The sequence below is a fragment of the Giraffa tippelskirchi genome, chromosome 6 (assembly GCF_054371585.1).
Source record: "Giraffa tippelskirchi isolate mGirTip1 chromosome 6, T2T-mGirTip1v1.2.pri, whole genome shotgun sequence".
Classification (NCBI taxonomy): Eukaryota; Metazoa; Chordata; class Mammalia; order Artiodactyla; family Giraffidae; genus Giraffa; species Giraffa tippelskirchi.
This window is the reverse complement of record NC_137280.1, coordinates 50,832,983-50,859,992: the sequence shown is the minus strand read 5'-3', so window position 1 is coordinate 50,859,992 and position 27,010 is coordinate 50,832,983. Positions and strand designations below refer to the sequence as shown.

The following is a 27,010-nucleotide window of genomic DNA, read 5'->3' as shown; positions in this document are numbered from 1 at the left end:
TAAATCAGTGATTTTGTGACATCTTTCTCAGTTGTTGGGATTGGTTTATAACTGCTTTCTTATTCTAGCCTATATCTCTGGTAAAGTAATTAGAATGGCTATGTTGTTGGTTAGTCGCCAAGTTGTGTCCCACTATTTTGTGACTCCACGGACTGTAGCCCACCAGACTCCTCTGTCCATGGAATTTCCCAGGCAAGAATACTGGAGTGGGTTGTCATTTCCACCTACAGGGGATCTTCCTGACCCAAGAATTAAACCCATATCTCCCACTTTGACAGGTGGATTCTTTACCACTGAGTCACCAGGAAAGCCCCATAGGGCTATAGGTATCATTAAAAAGGCTCTCCCATACAGACAAACAGAGAAGCACATTGTCTTGAGCAAAGAACCTCAGTGCAAAAAGTGACAATATTGTACCACCCATGTAGAAGAGCACATACATAATATTTTGGTTATTGATTCTACACTGACTTTCTGACTTGGCATGACATGGCAATAATTCTGCTGCCTTCGGTGTGTACTTACATGTAAAAATGTTTGTTCCCAGGATTTTTTCTCTTTTTAGATATAGATAGCACCATTCATAGGGTTTCCCAGGTAGCTCAGTGGTAAAGAATCTGCCTTCCAATGCAAGAGACGCAAGAGGCACGAGTTCAATCCCTGGGTCAGGAAGATCCCCTGTTGGAGGAGATGCCAACCCACTCCATTATTCTCGCCCGGAAAATCCCATGGACGGAGGAGCCTGGCAAGCTACAGTCCATGGGGTTGTAAAGAGTCAGGAATGACTGAACAACTGAGCACACACGCACACAGCCCCATTCATAGTGTCAAAACTGTCCATTTTCGTCATTTCCAGTAATTTGAGGGGTTTTGGTACAGCCTGAGCATAGATAAAGTTTGGGTGAATATATGCAATAACTCCTGCTTTTACTTATTAAACCTTTATAACTTAAGAGAGAATTGTTTGCAGAGAAAGAGGACTTAAAGATCCAAGCTGCACCTCCACCCAGGCCAGTAAAGAGTGGCCCCAACTTTCCAGGAAATGATCCACCTCATCTATCCCGTATACTGGGCACTTGGAAGGACTCAAGTGCTTTGAAATCTTGTCCAAATGCACAGTGGAAGGATCGCTTTTGATTCCTTTGACCAAACACCTCCATTTGTATGTTCCCTAAACTCCTTTCCTAGATCCCATGTGAAAGAAGTGGGACGATATCAAAAGACATTGTGAGCCAGCCACTTTTATTGGAGTGAGTGGAGGAAGCTGAGGGAATGCCTGGATGGAGTTCAGATTTCCGAGCCAGAAGGAAATTTTTGGCCATGTTGTTCCCCTTTGGGTCCTGCCTGGGTGGTAAAAAGAAGAAAGTCAGTTTAACTGTTTTCAGCTGTCAGTAGAATTGCCTATGACCTTGGTGATCTTTCAGCATGTCGTCCTCATTTTATGGAGTGAATTACGCGTTTGCTGGATAACTACTCATTTCCGGCAGAAGTAATATATCATTATGAAATACAATCTGCAGGAAAAGAATGAGGGGTGTCAGTGTGGGAACAGGAGGACCCTTGTCTTCTAAGCAGTTGGGGCAAAAAAAAAGGGCTCATTTTACTGTGTGGCCCAGGGAACAGATGTTCCATATGGAGGTCCCGTTCAGTAAAATGACATGAGGCGTCATTTCTTCATGAATGCTTCACAGTCCCTGCTGCCTTCTAAGTTGCGTTATGACTGATTTATTGCTCAAACACTTCTCACTTTTCGGGTGTCCCTCTATGTCAACCAGCTAATGCCTGAGATGTCATCACTTCCAGAAGCAAAGACCTTGTGGGTCCCCCATGCAAGCCCAGCATTTTATGTCAGTTATTGGATACTGGACGGTTGCATGGATGCTGACAGGAATTTGTTAACATTTTCTAAAGATTAAGATAAATAGCTGCCTAACCTCTTCAATACTCGTGCATCCAGCTGAAACAAATTCCCTGCTTTTATACAGTTTTCTTTATTGTGGCAGAAATGAGGGGAGGGCATCTCCTTACACAAACATCCTATAAAGCCATGTAACATTAAAAGTGAAAGTCGCCCAGTCGTGTCCAACTCTTTGTGACCCCATGCACTGTAACCCACCAGGCTGCTCTGTTCATGGAATTCTGCAGGCCAGAATACTGGACTGGGTAGCTGTTCCCCTTCTCCAAAGTAATATCAGAATGAAGAAAATCTACAATGAATTCAGCCCATAAGAACATGATCAAGGACAGATAAAATGTGTGTGGGGGTGGGAGGTGGGCACATGTTCTCCTCTGTTTTAAAGAGCAACATGACAAATTATGAGATAGAGAATTCTAAGCACCTGGAAAAGCCAAGAAGTAGGGTTGAATTAGAAGCAAATGAACAGATGTGGGTGTGACTGGTTGTAGTTTCAAGTGCTAAGTGTTTGGTAATTCACAGTGTCTGTTCTGAAAGAGACTCCTGTTTGCTGAAGCCCTGTGGTTAGGTGCGGTTACTTGGAACGGAAGATGTAGTCTAGGCAAGAAAAGCACAGAAGGTTTATTTCTTGTGAACACATTGCTGTTGGTAAGCAAACATTTTTTCTGATTCTGATAAAGCTGATGGCATGTGCACCCAACGTCTCACCAGCAACGGGGCTCTCATATAAGCTTTAGTGGTTGTATGGATGAAAACAAATATTTGACGTGATATGTGATGAATGTCTCATTGAAGTATCTTTCATAAAAACAGCATGCTGTTCACATAGAGAATTTCAGTGCCTTTAAGCCAACTTTGCTACAGATCTTATGTGAGCTTAAAGTATCCAGACTATAGTGTTTGAGCTTTCATGTCAAGGCCATACATGAGCATTGTCGAGTTTTCAGCATCTCAAGGGAAATGCCTTCACGTCCCCACTTCTTCCCACGTGCCAGATAGGATACAGATGTTCCTGGACTTATGCTGAAAGTTCTTGAAAAACTGAGCCTTTCAGGTTTTGAGAATTGAAAGAAAAATAGATATTTTTTAAACGGAGAATTTTTTAAAATAGATTAAAATGAATAAAAATAGATTATTATCCCCATGTTATAGATAGAGTAACTGGAGCACATGTGGGCATGCTTAGTCTCTAAGTTGTGTCCGACTCTTTTTGTCCCCATGGACTGTAGCCTGCCAGGTTCCTCTGTCCATGGGATTTTACAGGCAAGAATACTGGAGTAGATAGCCATTTCCTTCTCCAGGAAGATCCTGGCCCAGGGATAGAACCTATATATCCTGCATTGCAGGTGGATTCTTTACCACTGAGCCACCAAGGAAGCCCAATACACTGAGGTTAAATGATTTAACCCATATGGGAGGGCTTGGTAGGCAGCAAAACACTGTAAATTCAATTCTCTTCATTCCTTCCAAGTCCAATGCTCTGTCTCTTTTACCACAACTGTTCTCACACTTGTGTGCATTCATTCATTCATTTGTTCCTTCATTCCACAGGGATTTATAGAGCACCTTTTCGGGGTATTTGCCTTTTCTCAAAGCCCTGCAGCTGTCTTAGATGTCTGCTTCCATTCCTACCAGCCCCAATTGTATCCTGTCTCTAAGACAAGGTTGAAAAGCAACTTCCTCCATCACACTTTGATGTACTGTGCTGTCCCTAAACCCCATTCTATGGGGGGAAGCTACAGCTACTCACGAAGAAAATTGATATTCAGGCTAATGTAGTAATATCAAAGGAGATGCATTAATGTCCTGTCATTTAGGCCCATTTAAATCATCTGACTCAAAAATAGACTTACAGAAGGTAGTTTTTATCGAGAACACTATCCATCCTTTTCAAACTCAGATAGGATGAGTCACCCTCATTGTCTCAGCTGGTGGCAGCTTCTGGCATTTTCTCTACCTGCTTCAGAACATCACATTCCACTCTTAGCAAAAGGACTCCACAGAGGCTGTGCACCATCCATTTCACAGGGAGGAGAATAATCAGGAAAAATTAGGGGTGCTCTGAAAGTGACTGGCAGCTCTTTGTGCCACTCTAATTCTAATGAAAGATGAGCCCATTCAAAGCAGGTGGTGCAAGCACCTGCAGCCATTTGCTGTGTTGCTATTTTTAGATACGATTGGTAGTAGAAAAAATTGTCCAGAAGCATCTGCATGTTAAAACTGTATTATTTGAAAGATCGTCTGACTGTCTCAGGACACCTGAATCGACCCTGAAGTGCTTCAGTTCAGTTCAGTCGCTCAGTTGTGTCCAACTCTTTGCGACCCCGTGGACTGCAGCATGCCAGGCTTCCCTGTCCATCACCGACTCCCCGAGCTTACTCAAACTCATGTCCATCGAGTTGGTGATGCCATCCAACCATCTCATCCTCTGTTGTCCCCTTCTCCTCCCACCTTGAAGTGCATGCCATTCCTCAAAACTTTGTAAACCTATACGCACAGTGAACATGGGCTAATGGCAAGAACTGTTATCTGGTTCACCTACAGACTGGGCCCTAAGACATCTGCAGACCTCACTCTGATGCCCAGGGTTCTACCAAGGAGTTTGGGTACAACACACGCTAACTATCTAACTATGACTTTCAGCACTCTCATCCCTCAAGTGCATTAAAGTGACTCTGCTTAAAAGAGTGCTTTAGTAAATCACTTGGTAAAATTAAGAATATTTTTTTTTTAAGAATATTTTTATAACTAAATAATCTGATTCTCTATATCTATTTTCTAAGTTGGCAGTCTTTTCTTTGGTTTCTTTAAGAGGTCAGACAAGGGCTGCCTCTCTTATCAGAAAGGCCAAGTGTCAGCTGTTCACATTCAGAAGATCATATTCAGGGAAATGTTGGTAAAATGATAAACAACATGGATGGACCTAGAGATTGGACTAAGTGAAGTAAGTCAGACAGAGAGAGATAAAATAATATGATATCGCTTATACGTGGAATCCAAAATATGATAAAAATGAATTTATTTTCAAAACAGAGGCAGATTCACAGACATAGAAAACAAATTTATGGTTACCAAAGGAGAAAGGATGGGAGGTTAGGATAAATTAGAATAATGGGATTATCATATACACACCACCCAATTTAAAATAACCAAGGACCTACTATATAGCACAAGGAAATATGTTCAATACTTTTTAATAACCTATAAGGAGAAAGAATCTAAAAAAAGAATATATATATACTGAGAGCTTCCCTGGTGGCTCAGCAGTAAAGAGTTCTTCTTACAATGCAGGAAACCTTGGTTTGATCCCTGGATTGGGAAGATCCCCTGGAGAAGGAAATGGCGACCCACTCCAGTATTCTTGCCTGGGTAATGCCATGGATAGAGGAGCCTGGCAGGCTACAGTCCATAGGTCACAAGGGTCAGACGCAACTTAGCAACTAAACAACAACAACAACGTATATACTGAATCACTGTGCCGCACACCTAAAGCTGACCCAACATTGTGAATCAACTATACTTCAAAAAACCCCAGTATCACTTCAGAAAATTATTGTGAAGTTTAAACAAAGATAATGCAGGCTAACAAATTAGCACCGAAGCTGGCATGAAATCAGTACTCAATAAATGGTGTGTATTTTATTGTTGACGGTGATGATGAAATGATGACAATAAACATAATAAACAGCCTTAGGGTTGGGTAACTCTCTCATAGGTGATAATTCTAAAAATATCCAATCAAAGTGTGTGTTGAAATCTTTCTTTCCAAAACATTCTGAAACTGATTTCGGATGTGATGAGCAAGCTTTGCTGAGTGCCAGCTGGAATTTTTCTGCACACTGGGATACCCTTGGTTGCTTGAGATGAGGTGGGAGCTACTCTCTGTAGCACGCCAGGCTTTCCTGTTCATCACCAACTCCCGGAGCTTACTCAAACTCATGTCCATTGAGTTGGTGATGCTATCCAACCATCTCATCCTCTGTCATCCCCTTCTTCTCCTGCCTTCAGGGTCTTTTCAAATGAGTCAGTTCTTCGCATCAGGTGGCGAAAGTATTGGAGTTTCAGCTTCAGCATCAGTTCTTCCAATGAATATTCAGGACTGATTTCCTTTAGGGTGGGCTGGTTGGATCTTTTTGAAGTCCAAGGGACTCTCAAGAGTCTTCTCCAACACCACAGTTCAAAAGCATCAATTCTTCAGCGCTCAGCTTTCTTTATAGTCCAACTCTCCCATCCATACATGACTACTGGAAAAACCACAGTTTTGACTAGACAGATCTTTGTTGGCAAAGTAATGTCTCTGCTTTTTAATATGCTGTCTAGGTTTGTCATAACTTTTCTTCTAAGGAGTAAGCATCTTTTAATTTCATGGCTGCAGTCACCATCTACAGTGATTTTGGAGCTCCCTAAAATGAAGTCAGCCACTGTTTCCACTATTTCCCCATCTATTTGCCATGGGACCAGATGCATGATTTTAGTTTTCTGAATGTTGAGTTTTAAGCCAACTTTTTCACTCTCCTCTTTCACTTTCATCAAGAGGCTCTTTAGTCCTTCTTCCAAAATAGTTATTAATAGCACCTGGCAGCTTTGAATTCGGTATTTAGAAATAAATGTGGAAATAAAAATATCTTTTAAAATATCTATGTACTTATTTGGCTGCATTGAGTCTTAGTTGTAGCCCCTGTGCTCTTTCGTCATGGTGCGTGGACTTTCTAAGTGGTAGCGCTTGAACGTAGCTGCCCTGCGGCACGTGTGATCTCAGCTCCCCGACCAGGGATAGAACCCAAGTTCTCTGCATTGTAAGGTGGATTCTTAACCACTGAACCATGAGGGAAGTCCCCAAAAAGATTTTTAAAAGTTAAATCTTTTGGACTCATGAAATCTAAATGTTTTGGGCTCATACAAATTTTCAAAGAGGCTTTTCAGGTCTGGTCAAAATTTGTTATTTGCTATATTGTTATGCATTTCTGCTGCTGCTAAGTCACTGCAGTTGTGTCCAACTCTGTGCGACCCCATAGACAGCAGCCCACCAGGCTCCGCCGTCCCTGGGATTCTCCAGGCAAGAATACTGGAGTGAGTCGCCATTTCCTTCTCCAGTGCATGAAAGGGAAAAGTGAAAGTGAAGTCACTCTGTCGTGTCCGACTCTTAGCGATCCCATGGACTGTAGCCTACCAGGCTTCTCCATCCATGGAATTTTCCAGGCAAGAGTACTGGAGTGGGGTGCCATTGCCTTTTCCAGAAGGAGGTAGAAACAAATGCTGAGATAGAGAGGTACTTAGACTATTCAAGCAAATTAGTTTAAAGTCAGAATTGTGGAACTTTGAAAAATGAAGTCTAATGCTTTTCAAGAACTGATGTTGATTTATTCCAGTCTGGTAGACTTCATGAAATCTTGGGGCTAAAATCAGCACTTTGTCCAGCAATCATCATTTTACAGTTGAAAAACGTGGGCTCATAGAAGCCAAGTGAGATGTCCCATAGAGTCCCATAGCAAGTTAGTGACATGGTGATGATTCTCTTCCATCAGCTCATTTCTCCAAGGATCCTTATAATAAACAACCAAAACCATCTATAATTGTAACATGAAGTTAGTAATAATTTTGCTGTGTGTTCAGAAAGAACTTCTTTCTCTTCAAGTAGTTTAAATTTCTTCCTGAAGTCTTTTGATATTATTTATCCATTTAGAGATAAAATAATGGCATATGTTCACCCTCATCTAAACAATAAATTAACGGAATCTAAACTAATGAAGTTTCTTTCTGGTTAGCATTCAAGCGACAACAGTGTTTCTCAGAAAACAGCTCTCCTGTCACCCGGGGCTTTGTGTGTATCAGTGTGAGGATTAAATGAGTTAACATGTGAAAAATAACACAGCACACTGAATATTGGCGGTGACAGATCATAATGTTGTTGCTGTGGTCCTTTGGGATGACTGTGAAATTCTGAATGAGGATGAGTATATTACTCTGGTTCAGCTACAAGCCTGATGGAGGGAATGAAGTCTTAGACTAGCGCTGTCCAACAGAAACGACGTGAGCCACACATAGAATTTTAAGTTGTCTTGTAGCCACTTTACAAGTAAAGAGAGAAACAAGTGAAATTAATTCTAATAATATGTTTTATTTAACCCAAATTGTTTGCCCTAAGTTGTGTCTGATTCTTTGCGATCCTGCCAGGCTCCTCTGTCCATGGGATTTCCCAGGCAAGAATACTGAAGTGGGTAGTCATTTCCTTCTCCAAGGGATCTTCCTGGACCAGGGATTGAACTCATGTCTCCTGCATTGGCAGGTGGATTATTTATCACTGAGCCACCAAGGAAGCCCAACCCCATGTATCCAAAATTATGGTTTCAATATAATTTAAAAAGTATTAGTGAGATATTTTACATTCTTTTTTCATGCTGTCTTTGAAGTCCCATGCATACAGTGTCTTTACAGCCTATCTCAATATCTCAACTAAGACCAATCCAGTTTCAAGTTCTCAGTGCCCACATGTGCTGAGGGCTCTGTGTTGGACGGTGTTGCTTAGACCTATTTACATGTGAGCCCGATTTCCATCCTTTCTGAAGGCGCATGTGTTTTCTCTTGGCTCTTTCTTTCTTGCTCTAAGATTGGTACCTATAATGGTTAAATAGAAATACATTATACACTTGAATTCAAGTTACAATGCATTTAGGCAAAAGCTGAATTGTTGGGCTCACTCTAAAAATAGTTCACTTAAAAAGTAATAGAATATTTATTTTTCTTCCATTGGTTTCTTTGTATTTCAGTAAGTTATAGCAAATTGTATTGTCACAGTCAAGGGAGGTTTATTTCTTATTTCTTCACTTCAATAGAGAAAGGCTTTGCTGCTTTACATGAGAAATACTTAGGCTAACTTAAAAAATGATTTGTTGATTTATGATTTATTGATTTGGTTCCATGAATTTTAATTGTATCATATTGCCTACAAGTATCATTCTAACTTGAAGAGTTTGGTAGCTGAATGGAATATGTGTCTTACAATTATTCTTTAAGATTTCACATTAAGGATATTATTGAAGGCATTATAGCAGAAAGAAACTCCATTATTGCTTCACATCGTGGAAGACAACTACAAACAGATGCACTGAAAGCTACATAAATAATTGTTCATCAGGTGGAAACTTTTAAAATATTTTTAAAATATTAGTCTTTATCCATTCTCAAATCTTAGTCTGCATTTAGTGTCAGGTCACACAATACATCAGGACACACAATTCTCTCTTGTAAATTTAATAATGAGGCTCTTAGGAACTTGGAATTGAATTCATGCTTTGTAACTCAAAGTGTAGGTGAACTAAATATTCCAGGCCTTAATTTTCCTATCTGCAAACGGGGAAGAATAGCAATAGCTAAAAATGAAGGTGCACATGTATCAGGCTGACACTGGGCTAGACACTTTCATTTTGTAATTCATCTAGTTCTCCTTACCCCTACCTGCCATGCTGTGGGCACTATCATACTTCCATTTTATACATGAGCGGGTCAAATTTGCCCAACACCACAAAGCCAGTGGTGGAGCCATCATTCAAGTCCAGGCAGGAACTTACAGGGAGAAATAGAGCTTGAATAGAATTACCTAGAGACATCTTTAAAAGTATCTTCAAAAAAACCTCACTCTTTCTGGTTAGAAGTGCTGATACAGGTGTACTAGGACATTACTATTCCACAAAACCAAGCTTATCACTGATTTTAAGAAATAAAACCAGAACTATGGAATGCTTCCTGAAGAAGTGATGAGGTTAGTCCCTGGAAAGCAAATGGGAAGGATCTGAATTGAATGAGGATTTGACTAAATTGCCTCTGAGTTTCCCTTACAGCCCTGGTCTCAGTGACTCCAGGTGAATGCCTAGGGTGAAGGGCGGAGGTCCTGTGCCCTTATTTGGGGTCTACAACGCCCAAGCCAGGTAATGGTAGTTCATTAGTAAGAAGAAAATACAGTGACAACTGTTGAGATAAGGTAACTAACTGAAGTTTTGGAAATAAACCTCTGCCTGAGAACAAAACTCTAGTTCAATCGTGAGTCTATGCAGAATGGACTAGTTCATGATGAACACTTTACATTTTTATTTTGTTCTTTTTGAAAGGTAAATGCCTTTGGAAGCAGTAAAAATTAAAAACATGACTATAGATATTTGATGACATGCAGTGGGGAAAATTCCAAATTTTGGAGAGGAAAAGGGGAAAGTAGAAAGAAAAAAGGTAGAGTGAATGGAGGAGGGTAGAGGTGGAGGATATAATAGCAGGAAAACAAAATGTGGCAACTATCAAGGCAAGAATGAAGCCATTGTTAGGGTAGTGGCTACACCACTGAGATGACGGCTGAAATAGCTCGTATAACTCCCCGGCTTGCCCTTGAGGTTAAGCTGGCTTTCAGTGTTGGAAAGAGGACCCAAGAGAAAAGGCTGCAATGTTTATTTTAGTGGAAGTGTTCATCTTCTTGGGTGAAGGCAAAGCCAACAAGTGGGGAGATTACCACTGAACGTGACCTGGGCAAAAATGTCACAAGGCAAGTGGTTCCTCCGTGGTTAATGCACAGTTCTTGAACTCGCTGTTTATGAGTGGCAGAGATGTTTTTATCAGTGAACAGTTGATCATTCTTCCCAGAGAGTACTGTGACTCAGGTAAATGGACAGAGGGCAAGATTTAAGACGGATGTTTCTGTTTGCTTTATTTATGATAGATTTTGAAAAAGGCAACGTATGCTTTCTGTTTTTCCAATGAATTTCAAATATTTCATGACAGAATGTGTTCCTTATATCAAACGCTCATTTTGTGACCATTTATGTCACGCTGAAAGTAAAGATGCTCTGGTCCCCTTCTCAATCAGGGAAAATGCAAACAAGAAAAAAAAATTGTGTTTGGTTCCTCATGCTCAGTGCCTCAGGGCTGTTCAATTGTTGCCCACCACTCAGCCAAGAAAGTTTACTGGCTGAGATAAGAAACTTAGCATCCTGAGTCCCCACTCTCAGTACAAGTATTAAAAAACTTCCACATAGATCTGAGAAATGGAATGTTTTCTGCCATATCAGTAAACAAAGGATATCATAGTCATCATCAGTGAGCTGGTGAGCCCTGAAGGAACTCAGGAAGGAATGAATACCTGCCATCTAGCAAACATCAGACTGCAGCCACTTCCTATGATGAGCCCTGAGGAAACTCAGGATATGAAAACCCAGGAAACCGGCATACCTGAAGTGCATATCAAAAGAATGACTTCAGTGAGTCCAGACTCTTGCATCTTCCCACACATAGATAAGGGTTAAATTCCTTGACTTGAGATACCTGGCTTTCTTTAGTTAACAATCATCTTTTGACATTCAGACTACCTGCCCTTTGTTGCAAAAATTCTATATAACCTGGCTTGGGGCTGATCCCCCACCCTCACCACCTCCTTGAAGCAGTTCTCTCAGGGTTACTTGAGATGCTGCCTCCCGGGCTTGAAGTCCTAAAAATTCCCTGCTGCATAAAACGTAACTCTTAACTTTTAAGTTGTGAATATTTTTTTAAGTCAACAGATCCAAACTTGACACCGAGTGAAGGGAAGAGGCACCCGAATGAGGCCTGTGAATGATGTTGGAATGATAGCTTTTCCTCTCTTTTTCTTTTTTTAGAGATGATGCTTGCTCCCCACTCCAATACCCTGTCCTCAGAGTGTTGATCACAGCGATCCCATACCTGTCTATGGGTCTATGTGAGAAACACACGTACTTGCCCAAAACCAAGGGATGGACTCAGAGACACAGAGCACAGTGAAAGGGAGACTTTAAATGACAGTTTTACAAGATCGGGTGTCTGGTGGGCAGGCACGCCCGGGACAGTTACAGCAAGCACTGTTATTCCCTGGCAAGCAGATCCCTCCCTAGTTCCTCATTGGCTTAGTACTATGGGGTTACAATCTTCTAGGACATCACCTAAGTCTCATAGGGTATTCTTTCTTCTCCCTTCCCATCCTAAGTCCATATTTCTCAACAAGAACTTTAGTTATCCCTTCCCAAACATCCTGTTAGCTTAGGGAGGCTCCAGGGGTAAGCTGTTGGGCAAGACTAGCTTGCCAGTCATTTTCCAAGATGAAACTAGCTAGCTGTGAGTGGAAAACGGTTTGTTAACAACTCTCCACCCAAGGCCAGCTACTTTGTCCTGAAAATGGACCACTTCAAGTTCCATGTCTTATAGTCTATGACTGGGTAATTAAAGCAGTATTTCCACTCAAGAATGAGTATTTCTGAACATGTTCTCACAGTCCCTAGCTAAGGCAGGAGACTTTCACAAACATTTCTTACCATGCATGAACTATCCTTAGCCATTTAACTCTTTAACTTTATTCACTTTATGCTATTTGGTCTAAAGGGCCTGAAAACTCTCACATCAAAAAGCATGTAACCGTTCTGTGTCATTTATGCCTTGTTTCCTTTGCAGTGTTGTTTTTGTTGTTTAGTCACTTAGTTGTGTCTGACTCTTTATGACTCCACGGACTGTAGCCCGCCAGGCTTCTCTGTCCATGGGATTTTCCAGGCAAGAATACTTGAGTGGGTTGCCGTTTCCTCCTTCAGGGATCTTCCTGATCCAGGAATTGAACCCATGTCTCTGCATCTCCTGCATTTGCAGGTGGATTCTTTACCACTAGGGAAGCCTTTATTACCTGAGTGAGTGGCAATAAGTGATTTTTATTTGAAAGTTCAATATCTGAGAATTTGTTGATTTTTTTTTCCGTGGTGGCTTCCAAAACAGGGGAAGGGAAAGTTTAAAAACAAATCCACTACTCATGAAAATCACAGACAATAATTTGGATGGGTAACACATCTCTAGATCCAAAAGGATAGAGATACAGTGGTAATATGAGCCAAATTAAAAAAGATGAAATATTCAACCATGCACTTTCAAGTTGGGAAAGAAATGACTTAACAGCAGCATGTGTAAATATAGCTAAAATTTCCCTTGTAAAATTAAGTGAGTTCCAGAAAGGCTAAGGCAATTTTAGGTACATTTTCTATGCTTCAAGAGAAGCATACAAAAAAGAAAAAGAAGGAAGCAGTAATTTCATTCTTTTTTGAAGTGACATCCTGTGGACAAGCAGTTGATGAAGAGATGCAGGAGAGTAGTTAAGTTCTAGAAATCTTGAAGGCTCAAGAGGAATTTGGTTAGTTTTAGTGGGAGCAGAGAGACGGCTGGAGGGCACTCAACAAATATTTTAAGGGCTGTTTTGTGGGTCGGATGGATTATACAAATTCTGGTGATTTCAGCAGACAAAACCAGAAACAGTATATAGAAGTTGCAAAATGGCAGGTTATAGTTCATTGTAAGAAAGAGCTTTCTAGCAGAGTTGCTCCTCTAAGAGTATGGAGGAATAGATATCTTAAATCAGATATATTCAACAAGAAACTGCATGGCACCTTGGTTCATCTAGTGGGTCTCTAAGGTCCTTTCTAATTCTGTGGCTGTGATTCTCTTGCCATGTTGTAAAACAAAGCCAAGTGGCATGAAAGAAGAGAAATACAGCTTAGCGTCTCTAAAGTGGACTGGCTGTTAACATTCTCCATCTTCACCAGGGCCTGTAGGGCAAAGCGGTTAGGCAGCTGTCCAAGGTGCTGGATAGAGATGGCCTGTATGGGCAGTGGTATTCCTGTTTTTCAGTTTTAGTTTGTTTTAAAACCTTCTGGGTTTTCGGCTTTTATGCTTTTTATATAAATCTACTACCCCCACTGCCCACCCCGCTACACTTGTGTGGGAGTGTGTGTGCGTGCACACACCGCACACACAGCCTTTAACTAAAGCAAAGAGAGAAATATGTAGGCAATATATAAAACAGCTGAAATATACTACTACCTGGGGCTTCTCTGCCCTGTACCAGGAGCAATCAAATCCACTTCATTTTTATAGGTTAGGCTTGGGACCTAAAGTTGGACTAGATTGGTATTTAGAGTAGCTAAACATCGCTGCAGTGTTAGGTAGACCAAGGAATACTGTGATGGTGATAAACCTGTCTTGTTCTCCATTCTCTATTTGTGCTGCCTTTCTTATGTTACTTCTTCTTTTTTTTGTCCCTTAGTTTTTTCCCCACCCCAAAATGGAAACAATAATAGCACCACTCCTTAGGGGTATGAAAATGAAGTAACTTCATACATGTAAAGAGGTTACAAGTATACCAGATGCACAGACAACAAATATGTGTTATTATATATCATGCTTGAGGTCCTCAAGACCACTCTCAGATGTGATCATCTGCTTGAGGGACTCACAGAAATGTAGTTATACTCACAGTTATGGTTTATTACAGCAAAAGAATACAGATCAAAGTCAGCAAAGGAAAAAGGTGCATTGGGTTGAGTCTAGGTACTCCGGAGCAGTTGTAAGCTTCCAGTTTTCCTCCCACTGGAGTCACAGACAGATCTTAATTTTCTCAGCAATGACATGTGACAGACAACACAGGCAGTGTCATTAACCAGAGAAACTCACCCATGTCTTGGTATCCAGGTTTTTGGGGGGAAGAGAAGTATGGGGAGATCGGTCACACAGGCAAGCAGAGCATGTGTGACTGACATTAGCTACTTGGTCTTCAGCTCCTCTACCTCCCCCAGCAGGAGGTCAAACTAAAAAGATGTCTCCCAAAGTCCAGGCATACAAAAATAGACATTCATCATTAATCACATTGTTAAAATAAACCATGTGGCATGGCCCAAAGCCTCAAGTATACAGATACTTTATCAGGCAGGATACTCCAGGGGTTTAAAAGAGTTAGTCAAGGGATGGTCCTAAAGACTCAGAATGTGGAGTCCTGAAGACTCAGGACTGAAGATATTCTAGGTCCTGAAGACTCAGAATGTGGAGTTTGGGAAACTCCGGTGTACTGAGTTACCCATTTACTGCACTTACATGTAAATCTTGCTTATTTGAATAACCCACTTCAATCATTTGCTTAATGTTTTGGGTGGCTTTTTCTTTTTAGTATATGGACATTGATTGAATGTTTACTGTGTGCATAGTTCTTATAATCTTCTCTCTATAAAGTTGGAAGATAATTTCAATCTGGGTTATAAACACAAGAAATTATTACTCCAGTATAAAAGGACACATCAGAAACTAAAGATCACTGACATTATTGCAACATTGGTAATAAAAGAGTGCTCCATAAATTTTGACTACAATTACATGCCAAATGCTTTATGTATAATACTAGTTTCAGTCCTTCTTAACAACTTTGGGAGGTAGGTAATAGCTACCTACAGGTAACAGGTAATAGCTCTGTTTTACAGATGAGAGAACCAAGGTTCAGAGTTCTAAGAACTTCCCCAAGACTCCTCAGTCATTAAGGAATCAAGGATACATTTACAGCCTGATTCTACATCTTGTGCTATTAACATCATATATGACAATTTCCTATGACCTTGAGAAACAAAGGCTCTCAAAAGTATCTGAAACATTAAAAATCCAACAAAATTTATGAGACTTTATACATCTCAAGATCCACAGAATGTTTAGACAAAGGGGCAGAATTGTGGCTAGAACACGTGTGTGTTTTATCAAAAGGAGATTCACGCAAAGAAAATTCCAAGGTGCCTGGTTCCCTAAAAATGTGATGTAGAAGACACAAAAGCAAGGAAAACAGAGATACACAAGGGGGAGAAGTTGTATAGTTGAGTGTCTTGGTTAATCAGGGATCCATGAAGTCTGAAGGCCCTCCAAGATTCCAAAATGTCTAGCACCATGAATTGTCTGTAATCACATCTTTTTCCTTCCCCTATTATTAGATCTCAGTCTGTGGTAGAAGCTGGGACCCTGAAACATGAGGACAAGGGAGAGAATGAGAACACCCAGCCACTCCTGGCTCTGGACTGAACCCCGAGCCACCCTGTGCTCCCGATGTTGCCAACTCTTAGTGGTATCAGCCACCAGGAAGCACATGTGAAACTGACCACACGACACATGCGTTTGGCTCGACACAAGGGCCTCCTCTCCTGCCACCCAGTAACGACTGTCACCAGCGATCGGTCTGAGCAGCCAAAGTTGAACAAAGACTTGAGAGATGCATTTTTGTTTTTCAGTGAGAGAATTGGAGGATGAAGCAATGTAGTCATGGAAACAAGACTCCCCCCACCCCATATTTATGGTATTAAATGAATTGAAAAGAGAAAAACTAAATTTGAGGCACACACCTCATTAGGATAATGATTTTTCTGAGGCTTTGATGAGATGCTCTTCAGTTTTTGCAGTTTAAAACTAAGTGCATTTCCAGTAGATCCATAAGAATTTAAACTGTGCAGACACAATTTTCAAGTTTAATGTAGTGCAAAGCCCCAAGACAATAGTATCTCTGGTAATCTTCATTCCTACATTGAGTTATTTTCTTTGACCTCATCACCAGCATCCAATTTCAAACTGTTCAGCCTAAGAGCATGCTCTTGTAGGTCTGCCTATTTGCAGAGTTTGTTTATTTTGATATCCTGCAAAAATGATTTTGATGTCACATCTTTGATCAGGCCACCAGCTGATTATCATGAGCTAATCTGAAACAAAGACACACAAATTGAAATATGACTATTTCACCTTAGTGATGTGGTTTCCCACAAGGAATGTATGTCTCCAGAGGGTAGGGGGATTATGTTGAAAATACATGACAGTGATTAATGAGTCTTTTCAAGTTGCCTCACTTAGATCACTACGGCAAGAAAAGTGCTACAAAAGCATTACACACCCACTATGTCCCCCCACCTCCCTCCTGCAACCAGTTAAAGGTGCGAAGGATGGACCTGGCTGTTGTTAAGGGGGTAGGTATCAAACATGGAGGAAGATCTTTAAGGACGGCTAAATATACAAGAACTGAAAATAAGAGAAGACTTGGAATGCAGGATGAAATGCCAAAGATCATTTTATTTCTTTATTTTCCTTAGAAATGGAGTCCCCAGCTATCCATTCAAAGGAAACTAGATAAAAATAAACAGATATCATAGCATATGATATCCTTACTTGTGCCATGTTTCTCCAAACCAGTTGTATGTTTTTAGCTATATCTCTTATTCTCCCAGCCATTTGCATGACATGGGCCTTCATTACTATGACCAGTTGGTGCTCAATGTCAAAGAAAAAATATTTAATAGTGATAATGAGCAGTAAAACATGATTTTACACGTTAACTATTTGGGAGGGTCAATTTGTTGGCTAAAAAAATTCAAAGGAAAGAGGTGACTCAACTGGCCATAATCATCCTCAGTAGATATTACTACTAATTTTAATAATTTATCACATCTCTTTCTCAATAGATCTAGTGTTTTAATTTTTTTCTACTGGTAGACAATGATAACAAAAGTGATTTTTGTATTCCACTCTTGAAATAGAATTTAAAATATTTTCCAATCAATTGCATCACAGTATAAATAAAACCAATTCATTTTGTGTAGACATTTCAAATAACAAAATACTAATACTGAAATAATTCTACCAATGCAATGACTTTTCTTATATACCACAACATAGGGAAGAAAGATGAAGAATTAAAGCAAATTAGAAAACCCATTTTATTACTTGAGTTTATGAAACAGTTGTGGGATCCAAGTGTTCAAAATACTATTGGAGTCAATTATTACCAAACATTTTGCAACAGTAATAATAATTCTGGCTTTCCAGTTGGCAATATTTAGAATCCTACTGTAGTGATCTGATTTTAAATACCATATTATAATTATTAAGTTAAGAGTTTGTTTTTGACTCTATTCCATGATTTCATTAAATGAATGTAAGATGATGGTTCAACATTGACAACTGCTATTTTGAATTTCTTTATGTGTAGGCAATATACATACAAGAACCAAATTCAGTAAGTGACATGAATGTTACCACGCGAGCATTAAATTGCATTGTCCTTTGTCAGTCCTTTCTTCTGTTCAATAAATACTGAAGGACACAAATGCCTTTTTATTTTTCAAGCGTTTGCTTTTCCTTCCAGACTTCGGTAGTTCACTCTGGTATTTTTCCTCAAATGCTTCTTCATCTATTTTAAAGAGATTTTTCAGCATTGGCAAAACAGAAGGAAACAAGACACATATTTTGCAACTCTTCAAAGGGAAGCTAATATCCTTAAGGACAAGCAAAAGTGATCCAATAGCATTTTAAAGAACTGTTTTGGGTTTTTTTTTAATGATATAAAGGAAGCATCCTTCTTTGTCCTTCAATGGAAAAGAAAACACAAGTGATTTTTCTACCTGTGCATGGTAACCTGTGTGTTATTTCTTTAGCATTTTTGTTCATATTGGCTTAAAATTCAGTGCATGAATATCATTACATTCTTATAGCTAACATTTCTAGTTAGCTTTGATTTAAAACATACAAAACTTAATGCATTAATATTCCACTAAACTAATGATGTGGTCATCTTTGGAACGAGTAGGCAACTGTTCTTTCTAAGCAATGGCAAATTTTAAAACCAAACTATCAATAATAATTGACACCTCAAAGTGAAGTTTAACTGGCAGAGGTTTCTCAAGCCAGGGATATGTCAGAGTCTTCCCAACAACTGTAAAGAGGACACAGTTTTGACATCCTATACCCAGAACAGACATCCTGGCATTTTCGGCCTTCCACTCTGTCATCCTTCTTAATTTTGCAAAGTTGTGATAGGAATCCTTTCAAGGACCTTCTCATTCACAAGGATCCACAGTAGAAGATAATCTGGATTCCAGCCCTGTTTCATAGATGCAAAGGGGCCAGAAGTCAGAGATCCTAGCAGCCCCCCATCAAGCTGATCCCAAGAGAAAATTCTCATTTGGAGAAACTTTCGTTTTCTTCCCTGCAATGCCTGATATTTGTCATTAAAATAATTTACATGCGTCATTGTTATAACTCAATATAAAATGACTCCAGGTCCTTTTTCAGTGTAAAAAGTTCCTCTTAGAAAGAAATACCATTTTTGACAGTATTTCTGCCATTCACAGAGTGAGAAGAAAAATTAAGACACCAGCTCTTAATAAAGACAAAAAAGCAAAGAGACTCAATGGGTGGGGAGCAGTATGGTTCATAAGACATTGGCATAATTATGTCTTTCTGTTTTGTATTAGGAAAATATAATTTTTTTTCATGAGTGCCTTTTACTAAAAATAATTAAAATAGGGAAGTCTGAGTTCACCAGGAAAGTTATCATTAAACAGAAGTATTTATGCAGCTTGTCATTAAACTCAACAAAAAAGTAGTGGTGTGTGACGATAAACCATCTAGCTACCCTAGAAAAATATAGTTGCATAGAAAAATTACTAAAGCAATCCATTCACAGTTTCTACACGTATTCTCATTTATACTGATTTTGCCTATTCTAAGAGAAAAAAATATCTTTGGCCGGCAAGGTAGAAGCTATCATGGGTTCACCTGGAATCCAGGCATCGGATGGGGGCTGTCATGGATGAAATACAGCAGGTATTTTCTATAAGAATTGCAGTGAGGCAGATATTCCCTTTAGTGTTTTCCATCCCTGGGAGGAGGTTTAGAATTTTTCAGGCTGCAAATCAAGATAATTAAGGGCTGTGGTGTTTGAAGGTCTATGCCCACATCCAAGGAGACTGAACCAAAAAGGTGGCCTCTCTCCAGTGTGTCCTGAGCCTGCACAGAATGCTAAATAGCAGGAAGGCTGCGTCTCTGATGGGGTGTCAGCTCGGGGTGCCACACATCCACAATGAAGATGAGCCGGAAAGATGCAGCATCCTGCCACACCTCGTGTTCAAAGGAGTCATCGAAGATGAGCACCTTGCCTTCTTCCCACGTCCTGGAACAGAAAAGCACGTCAGTGTGTGATTCAGTTGCCTGAGGATCAACCCATGGCTGTGTTCAGGAAGGGCCTCTCACGATAACCTCTGCAATAGGACCAGGTAAGTGGAACACATGGGCTGTGCGGAGATCAAACCAGTCAATCCTAAAGGAAATCAACCCTGCATATTCCTTGGAAGGACTGATGCTGAGGCTCCAATACTTTAGCCACTTGATGCGAAGAGTCAACTCACTGGAAAGATGCCTGATGCTGGGAAAGATTGAGGGCAGGAGGAGAAGGGGGTGACAGAGGAAGAGATGGTTAAATAGCATCACCAACTCAACGGACATGAATTTGAGCAAACTCCAGAAGATAGTGGAGGGCAGGGAAGCCTGGTGTGCTGCAGTCCATGGGGTCACGAGTTGGACACGATTTAGCGACGGAACAGCAACAACAAAAAGTAGAACACAGGATGTGTTCTTTCATTGGCGATTAAGAAAGAATTTCAGGATTCTTCCCATGAACATCAAGTTGCAGTGCTCAGCACTGAAGGTGTACAAAGGGCAGGGAACTGGAGTTAAAAGTAAACTTATTCTTGGTACAAACCTAGGCAAGCCTTCTTTATTTGGGTAAGCACTCAAACACGTGCCACACCAGCTCATTACTGAGGTGACCTCTCAGTCAATGCAAGAATCCACGTTGCAATGCAAGAAACGTGGGTTCAACCCCTGGTCCAGGAAGATTCCATGTGCCTCGGAGTAACTAAATCCGAGTGCCATGACTACTGAGCCCTTGCAACACAACTAGAGAGTCCGTGTACTGCAACAAAAAGATCCCACATGATGCAACTACTGAGCATGTGTTCTAAAGCTCGGGAGCCCATGTGCCTGAGTGCCCTAGAACCCATACTCTGAAACAAGAGAAGACACTGCAATGAACAGCCCATGTAGTGCAATTAGAGAGTAGCCCCTGCTCGCCACAGCTAGAGAAAAGCTCGCATAGCAATGAAGACCCAGCACAACCAAAAATAAATACATAAAATTATAAATATAAAATAAAGTAATAATTATTTGCAAGTTAAAAGTCTCTTTAGGCTGGATACCAATGGTATCCTCCGGTTATCCCCCTCGCGCAACACCTCATGTGCTTTCTCACACACCTACCCTAAAGTCTTGCAGATGAGTTGCTTAGCTCCTTGATTCAATTCCTCTAAAGGTTCAGAGTACCACTGGAGTCCCATCCAAGTATAATAAAAGACACGGGGGAAGGGTGTGCAAAAAACAAGAACAGTACATTCATGTTCACAGAGGTGCTGTGTTCACATTCATGTTCACAGAGTAGCCAAAAGGCGGGAACAACCCCCATGCCCACAGGCAGATAAATGGATAAATAAACATTTGTCTACATACAATGGGATATTCCTCAGCCTTAAGAGAGAAGAGAAATCTAACAATGCTACAACATGGATGAACCTCTAGGCTGTTATGCTAAGTAAAATAAGCCACTCACACAAGGACAAATATTGTATGATTCCACTTACAGGTGGCACCTAGACTAGTCAAATTCATATAAATTCAGAATTATGTTGGCTTCACTCCCTATGAGTAATTTAACCGTATTTGAGAAGACTGAAAACTTAAGAGGGGGTGTGATAATAAAAAGCTCTAAGAGAATCTGTGAAATATAATTCCTGTGGGGATGACAAGTAATTCTCAACGTTTATTGAGTGGTAGAGAGTTTAAGTAGGTTCAGAGTTCCACTGGAGTCCCATCCAAGTATAACAAAAGACATGGGGGAAAGGTGTGCAAAAAACAAAAACAGTACATTCATGTTCACAGAGGTGCTGCTCACAGTAGCCATAGTAGTACTTAAATCAACTAAATAGAACATTCTAAGTTTGCACAAAATGACACTTTCCCTAGATTATGATAGGTATAAGAAAGTCAAAGATTTAGGAATGCTCAATGTGAGAAAAATCTTCAAGCATTCCATTCATTAACTTAAATTGTTAGTAAATTGGGAAAAGCTTTTTAGTGTTGGAATGTGCTGGTTCATTCATGGAACCAGTACCTATAAATTAGCACTGGTTTGTGGTTTTGCAGATCTTTTAGGCTAAATATGGATGAGAGTGAACCATTGATTAAACAATTTTTTAAACAAGAAATCTGGGAGGTATTCCAACGGGTTTGGAGTCCGTTAAGGTCATAAAATTCTATTAGATTTATTATATTTGCCTTGCCATTTTCTTTCAGACATTTTCCCAGAAAACAACAAAGATGCTCAGTTACTTAATGTAGATTCCTTCTGAATACGTAAAAAAAAAAAATTCAATCACTTATGAGAGCTAGAATGACTAAAAGTGCTGCCCTAATTAGAAAGGACAATAAAATCCCATTCAAGTGACTGCAGGCTGAAGTGACTTGGGTTCATCAAGAGATATGTCACCTGTCTGCGAACAGATGAGGGTTTTCCAGAACAAAAAGAAACATAACACCAAGATGTCAAAAGGTCTTTAGATCTCTTCTGAATGGAAAACAAAGACTCTCATTGTAATGAAAAGAAAAGAGCTTTTCCAGGCCACTTGCTTTGAGAGCAAATCTCCACTACCTACAATTTGTGTTAGTCACGCAGTCGCACTAGTGTTTCTTTGCGGCCCCACGGATTGTAGCCTGCCAGGCTTCTCTGTCCAGGGAATTCTCCAGGCAAGAATACTGGAGTGCATAGCCATGCCCTTCTCCAGGGGATTTTCCTGACCCAGGGATCGAACCTGCATCTCCTGCATTGCAGGCAGATTCTTTACCATCTGAGCCACCACATACAATTTATGCTCAATTTATGACATGGGAAGAGCCCTTTAGGGAAAAGATTTTCTGAGCAGCCTTGGGAAGAAGGCTTCTTGGAGGTGCTCACCTAGCCTTCCTCTGAGGTTTCAGGAAGGCAGGAGGGAGGTAGGGGGACTGCATCCCCTCTTCAGACACCTGCCTTGGCTTACTTTTAGAATTTCTCACCATTAGGAGGAGAATGTCTCTCCCCGGTTTGCCAAAAAATAGAAAAATATCTGGTCACAAGATAAACCAACATTATGTAATTCCTCAGTTTCTTAAATTATTGTAATTAATGATAATGGTATAATGGTGGCAGCACATACCTAATAACTATAATTTTGTCATAGAATTACCCTCAACATTAATAAAGCTAAATAATGATATGAGGAGCTTGCAGAGTCTTCCATCTAAAAATTGTATAGCTCATATCTCAGTGATCTTTCCAAAAGGTTCTGAGAGACACACATGACACGGTTCTAATTTTCCAGCAGAGTGTTCACACGAAAGCCAGTTCAGATGCCTGCAGTGACACTCTGCTATTGGGGAAGCAGCAGAAAGGCACTAGGCTTGCTTCATTACAGCCAAACCTCTAGCCCCAGATCACGGTACTAGGGAACATCTCAGTGACTGTAGCTGCTATGTTAACGTTCCCTGCAAGGTATTTCAATAGGCTGAGTGGAATACAGAAAAGGGTCCAAGAGCTCAGGAATAAGGCTGCTGTAACACAGCTCTTAATAATCTTGATCCACTGAAATCCCACAGGTTCTGACTGCACTGGAAATCCTGGCACATATGGAATTGAAATGGAAAACTGCATTATGGCTGCTTCTCTCTTCCTGATACACATAGACAGAATATACACACACATACCTTCTTTGTTTGCCTATCTGTCATCTATCTATCTACCTATCTTTCCATCAATCCACCCATCCATCAATCTACCCATCATCTCTATCTAACAGGAGAAAGCACTTTTCTGAAAGCTAGGACATCTGTGTCCTTGTTTTGACCCTGCCAACTAGCCATGTGGCTCTGACAAGCACGTCACCCATGGGCCTCAGTTTTCCCATCTGTGCAATGATGTGAGTGGACAAGATGGCCTTCAAGTCTCCTTTCAGCACAGAAATTCTTGTAATTCTCTGAGTCAAGCTGTTGGCTAGGACTTTGGTCTTCACATCACACTTTATAGGAAATATTTCACAACACTGTCCTTTGAGAAATGAGAATGGTATTTGGTGTTTTGTTTAAAGTCAAAACCTTAATTTCAATAAAAGACGGCGAACTTGACAGAGAAGTTCTTTTCCCAATAGGTTCTATATAAACACACTCCCAGGGTATCTCTCTACCTCCTCCTGGAGAGCCCAGTTTTGGCCAAGCTGGCACAGGGGCCCCTCCAGGTGGCTGGGGGGCTTCTGCCCTGCTGCCCAGCTCCTGTGCAGCCTCTCTATATAGCCTCTGACTTCCTCCTCTTGGTCCTGGGTCACCAGGTAGCAGAGGGCTAAGAAAGCCAAAAAGGGAGGAGAAAGAAAGGAAAGATGGAGAGAAACTTCATGAGGCCACAGAGCTAGGCTGCCTCTCTGCCCTTTCTCCCATATCTATAGCTCGGAGGTGAGGGGGCAGGGAAGCAAAAGGAGGAAAAGAGGGGGTGGCTACCTGCAGTGTCCAGCTGCACCCCCTACCCCAGTATCCCTCCCAGCCCCAGGCCTATCAAACCGCAGCCCCTGTCTGTATCTTACCATCCCTTCACCAGCCCTGGCCCCCACATCCTCCACTGACTTCCATCTCCCCCCCTACTTTCAAGCTCCTCAGGGCCCCCACCCCAACCCCCCATCAGAGTGCACGCTGCAGGTTACAAGGATCACCTCCGACAATTCCAGGAGACTTGGTCTCACTCCTGGGAATGTGAGGGACAGAAGTCCCCATTTCTGCAGCAGTCGGAGATGGGCACAATAGAAGCTCAAAAATACTGAGTGCATTTTCCCACATCACACTCTGTAAATACAGCTCTGAATGCATTTATATGGATTACTGTAATACTCAAAGCCACACCAAGACATACTTTTATTCTCCCCATTTTACAGGAAGAAAGTGAGGCTTAGTGAGGTCATGCGAGTTGTCTAAAGTTACACTTCATAAGTCGGAAAGCCAGGATTTGAACCCCGGTCATGTCACTTTGGGTTTCCCTGGTGGCTCAGTCAGTAACGAAACTGCTTGCAATGCAGGAGATGAGGGTTCAATCCCTGGGTGGGTAAGATTCCCTGGAAAAGGAAATGGCTACCCACTCCAGTATTCTTGCCTGAGCAGAGGAGCCAGGTGGGCTACAGTCCATGGGGCCACAGAGAGTCCGACACGACCAAGCAACTAACACTGTCACTTTCACTTTCTCCTCAGCTGAAAAATAGAGATGTTAATCATCCCAGGTACATAGGATCTTTGTGAAGGTTAATGAGTGAATGTATGCAGAGTGCTTGGCACATAGAAAGCACAATGTCTCTAGTCACTATGCGCTTCCTCTTTATGAATATACATATATAGACACGGAGAAGCATCTGGGCAATATATCTGAGTACTGAGATCAAAAATAATTATTTCTTTTCTTTTTTGTTTCTGTTTCTCTGTGTTTTCCAAATTACGTAGCAGAAGCATGCATCAGTTTGCCATCAGAAAGCATTATTCATTTTAAATGATAATTTTATTTGTCATGATGGAAGGTTGCATACCTGCAAGCTTATGTCCAGATAAAAAGTGGTATGTTCTGCAGTGATGGAACCCTTAAACACAGATGTGTGCTAGAAGGAATTGCAAAATGCTGAGGAAATAGCAGTGCGATTATTAATACCTGAGAACTGCGATGCACAAATTGCCATTCTTTCAAAAGTTGAGAAGCTCTGAAAAATTGCTTCCTGTTGCTAAGCACAAGGAAGCCTGATTTCTCAGTATGCGTGCTTCTGTTTCCATGCCAATGTTACCACCACAATAACAGCATGAAACTTCCAGATTTCATATTACAGTCTTTCTGTCCTCAGAGTTTATAAACTGACCCTACCATTCAGCTCTCTAGCTATTTTTACTAGCAGCCTTGCACAGTGTTTTAATGTCATTGATCCATTTTGCTCATGAAAAACACTCTTTTTGTAATGAAATATTTATCCTGATCCAACCACCCTTGAGGTAAGGATTACAAAGGATGAGAATGTAACGCAACATAAAACAAGTACAATAAGGACATGGAGAAGGATGCTGACCCACAGTGATGAGATGGAGGAAGGACACTGATGCTTCAAAACTCCTCAGGGACCAGACAGATGAAACAGTCCATCCTCCAAAAATTCGCCTCCGGATCCAAAGAGAGTTTGCTGGGAGGGGCGGGTAGCAAACGCTTTTTAATATCACTATGAATTTGTCAAATATACCACTTGCTTAGGAAATCCCATGGACACAGGAGCCTGGTGGGCTATAGTCTATGGGGTTGCAGAGTCGGACATGACTGAGTGACTAACACTTTCACTTTCCTCTGTCAAAGTTCCCAAGTCTCAGTGGCAAATGAGCTGCCTGTCCACTGACCACCTGCAGCATTCTTATCTGTGCGTCTCTTATGACTCCTGACTTTTGAGCTGTGTTAACTCCCTGATTGGACACCCTGGTAGGGTAAGACCCCCAACTTGAGTCATCTCGGAACCCCTCTCAGCACTGGGTGTGGGTGCACCAGGTCTGGGCCGGCGGGTTATGTGCCAACAACCAAAGGAATGACCTGCACACTCCTGAACACCTCCCCATCAGACCTCCACTAAGGGTCCTGAGAAATGGGTAAGAAGATAATAACTTGGTTTCTGCCCTCCAGGCACTTACAGCTCAGCCCCAGAGATTAGACTAATATGTACTAATTAATAAAAAGCAATGGAAGATAAGTAACAGGCTTCCCTGGTGGCTCAGATGGTAAAGAATCCGCCTGGAATGCAGGAGACCTGGGTTCGATCCCCTGGGTTGGGAAGACCCCCTAGAGGAAAGCATGGCAATCCACTCTAGTATTCTTGCTTGGAGAATCCCTATGGACAGAGGAGCCAGATGGGCTACAGTCCATGGGGTCGCAAAGAATCAGACATGACTGAGCGACTAAGAACAGCACAGCAATGGGAGATAAAGAACAGGATCACTGACAACATACCCTGTACCTACTCTAAGAAGTCAAAGAAGAGGTTCCTTTTCTGGAATGAAACTGGATCTTAGTAGTATGTTTATTTTGGAAGGGTGAAAAGAGAGGCATTCCAGGGGATCAGAGTTATAGGATCAGGACAGGAAAAAAGCATCAAAAGAAGCTGCCTGAACAGTCACCCTTTTCCTATTCAGGACAGTCCCCAGGCTAAGTGCCTTGTATGCATTATTTCGTCTAATCTGGACAATAATCCTGCAGAGCAGATAGCATCACTGCTGATTTGATAAAGTAAAGAGCCTGAGGCTGCAGGGGATTAAGTAACTGGCCAAGGTTACACAGGATTAGCTGGCAGAGCTGGGATTTGAAAAGGC

General features: G+C 41.1%; 2 protein-coding genes across 23 annotated transcripts in view; one reads left to right on the top strand and one right to left on the bottom strand.

Annotated features, from left to right (window-relative positions):
• Window positions 1-17,682, top strand: part of CLVS1 (clavesin 1) — a 190,630-nt gene extending 172,948 nt beyond the window's left edge. For all 3 annotated transcript variants that reach the window (XM_081501150.1, XM_081501149.1, XM_081501148.1), the window contains one exon: window positions 15,682-17,682. In XM_081501150.1, coding sequence (XP_081357276.1) covers window positions 15,682-15,769 — 88 coding nt within the window. In that variant the 3' untranslated portion in view covers window positions 15,770-17,682. The remainder of the gene's footprint in view (window positions 1-15,681) is intronic.
• The window catches only part of ASPH (aspartate beta-hydroxylase), a 191,357-nt gene continuing 181,128 nt past the window's right edge, over window positions 16,782-27,010 (bottom strand). For all 20 annotated transcript variants that reach the window (XM_081501116.1, XM_081501117.1, XM_081501119.1 and 17 more), the window contains one exon: window positions 16,782-19,679. In XM_081501116.1, the coding sequence (XP_081357242.1) occupies window positions 19,529-19,679 (151 nt within the window). In that variant the 3' untranslated portion in view covers window positions 16,782-19,528. The remainder of the gene's footprint in view (window positions 19,680-27,010) is intronic.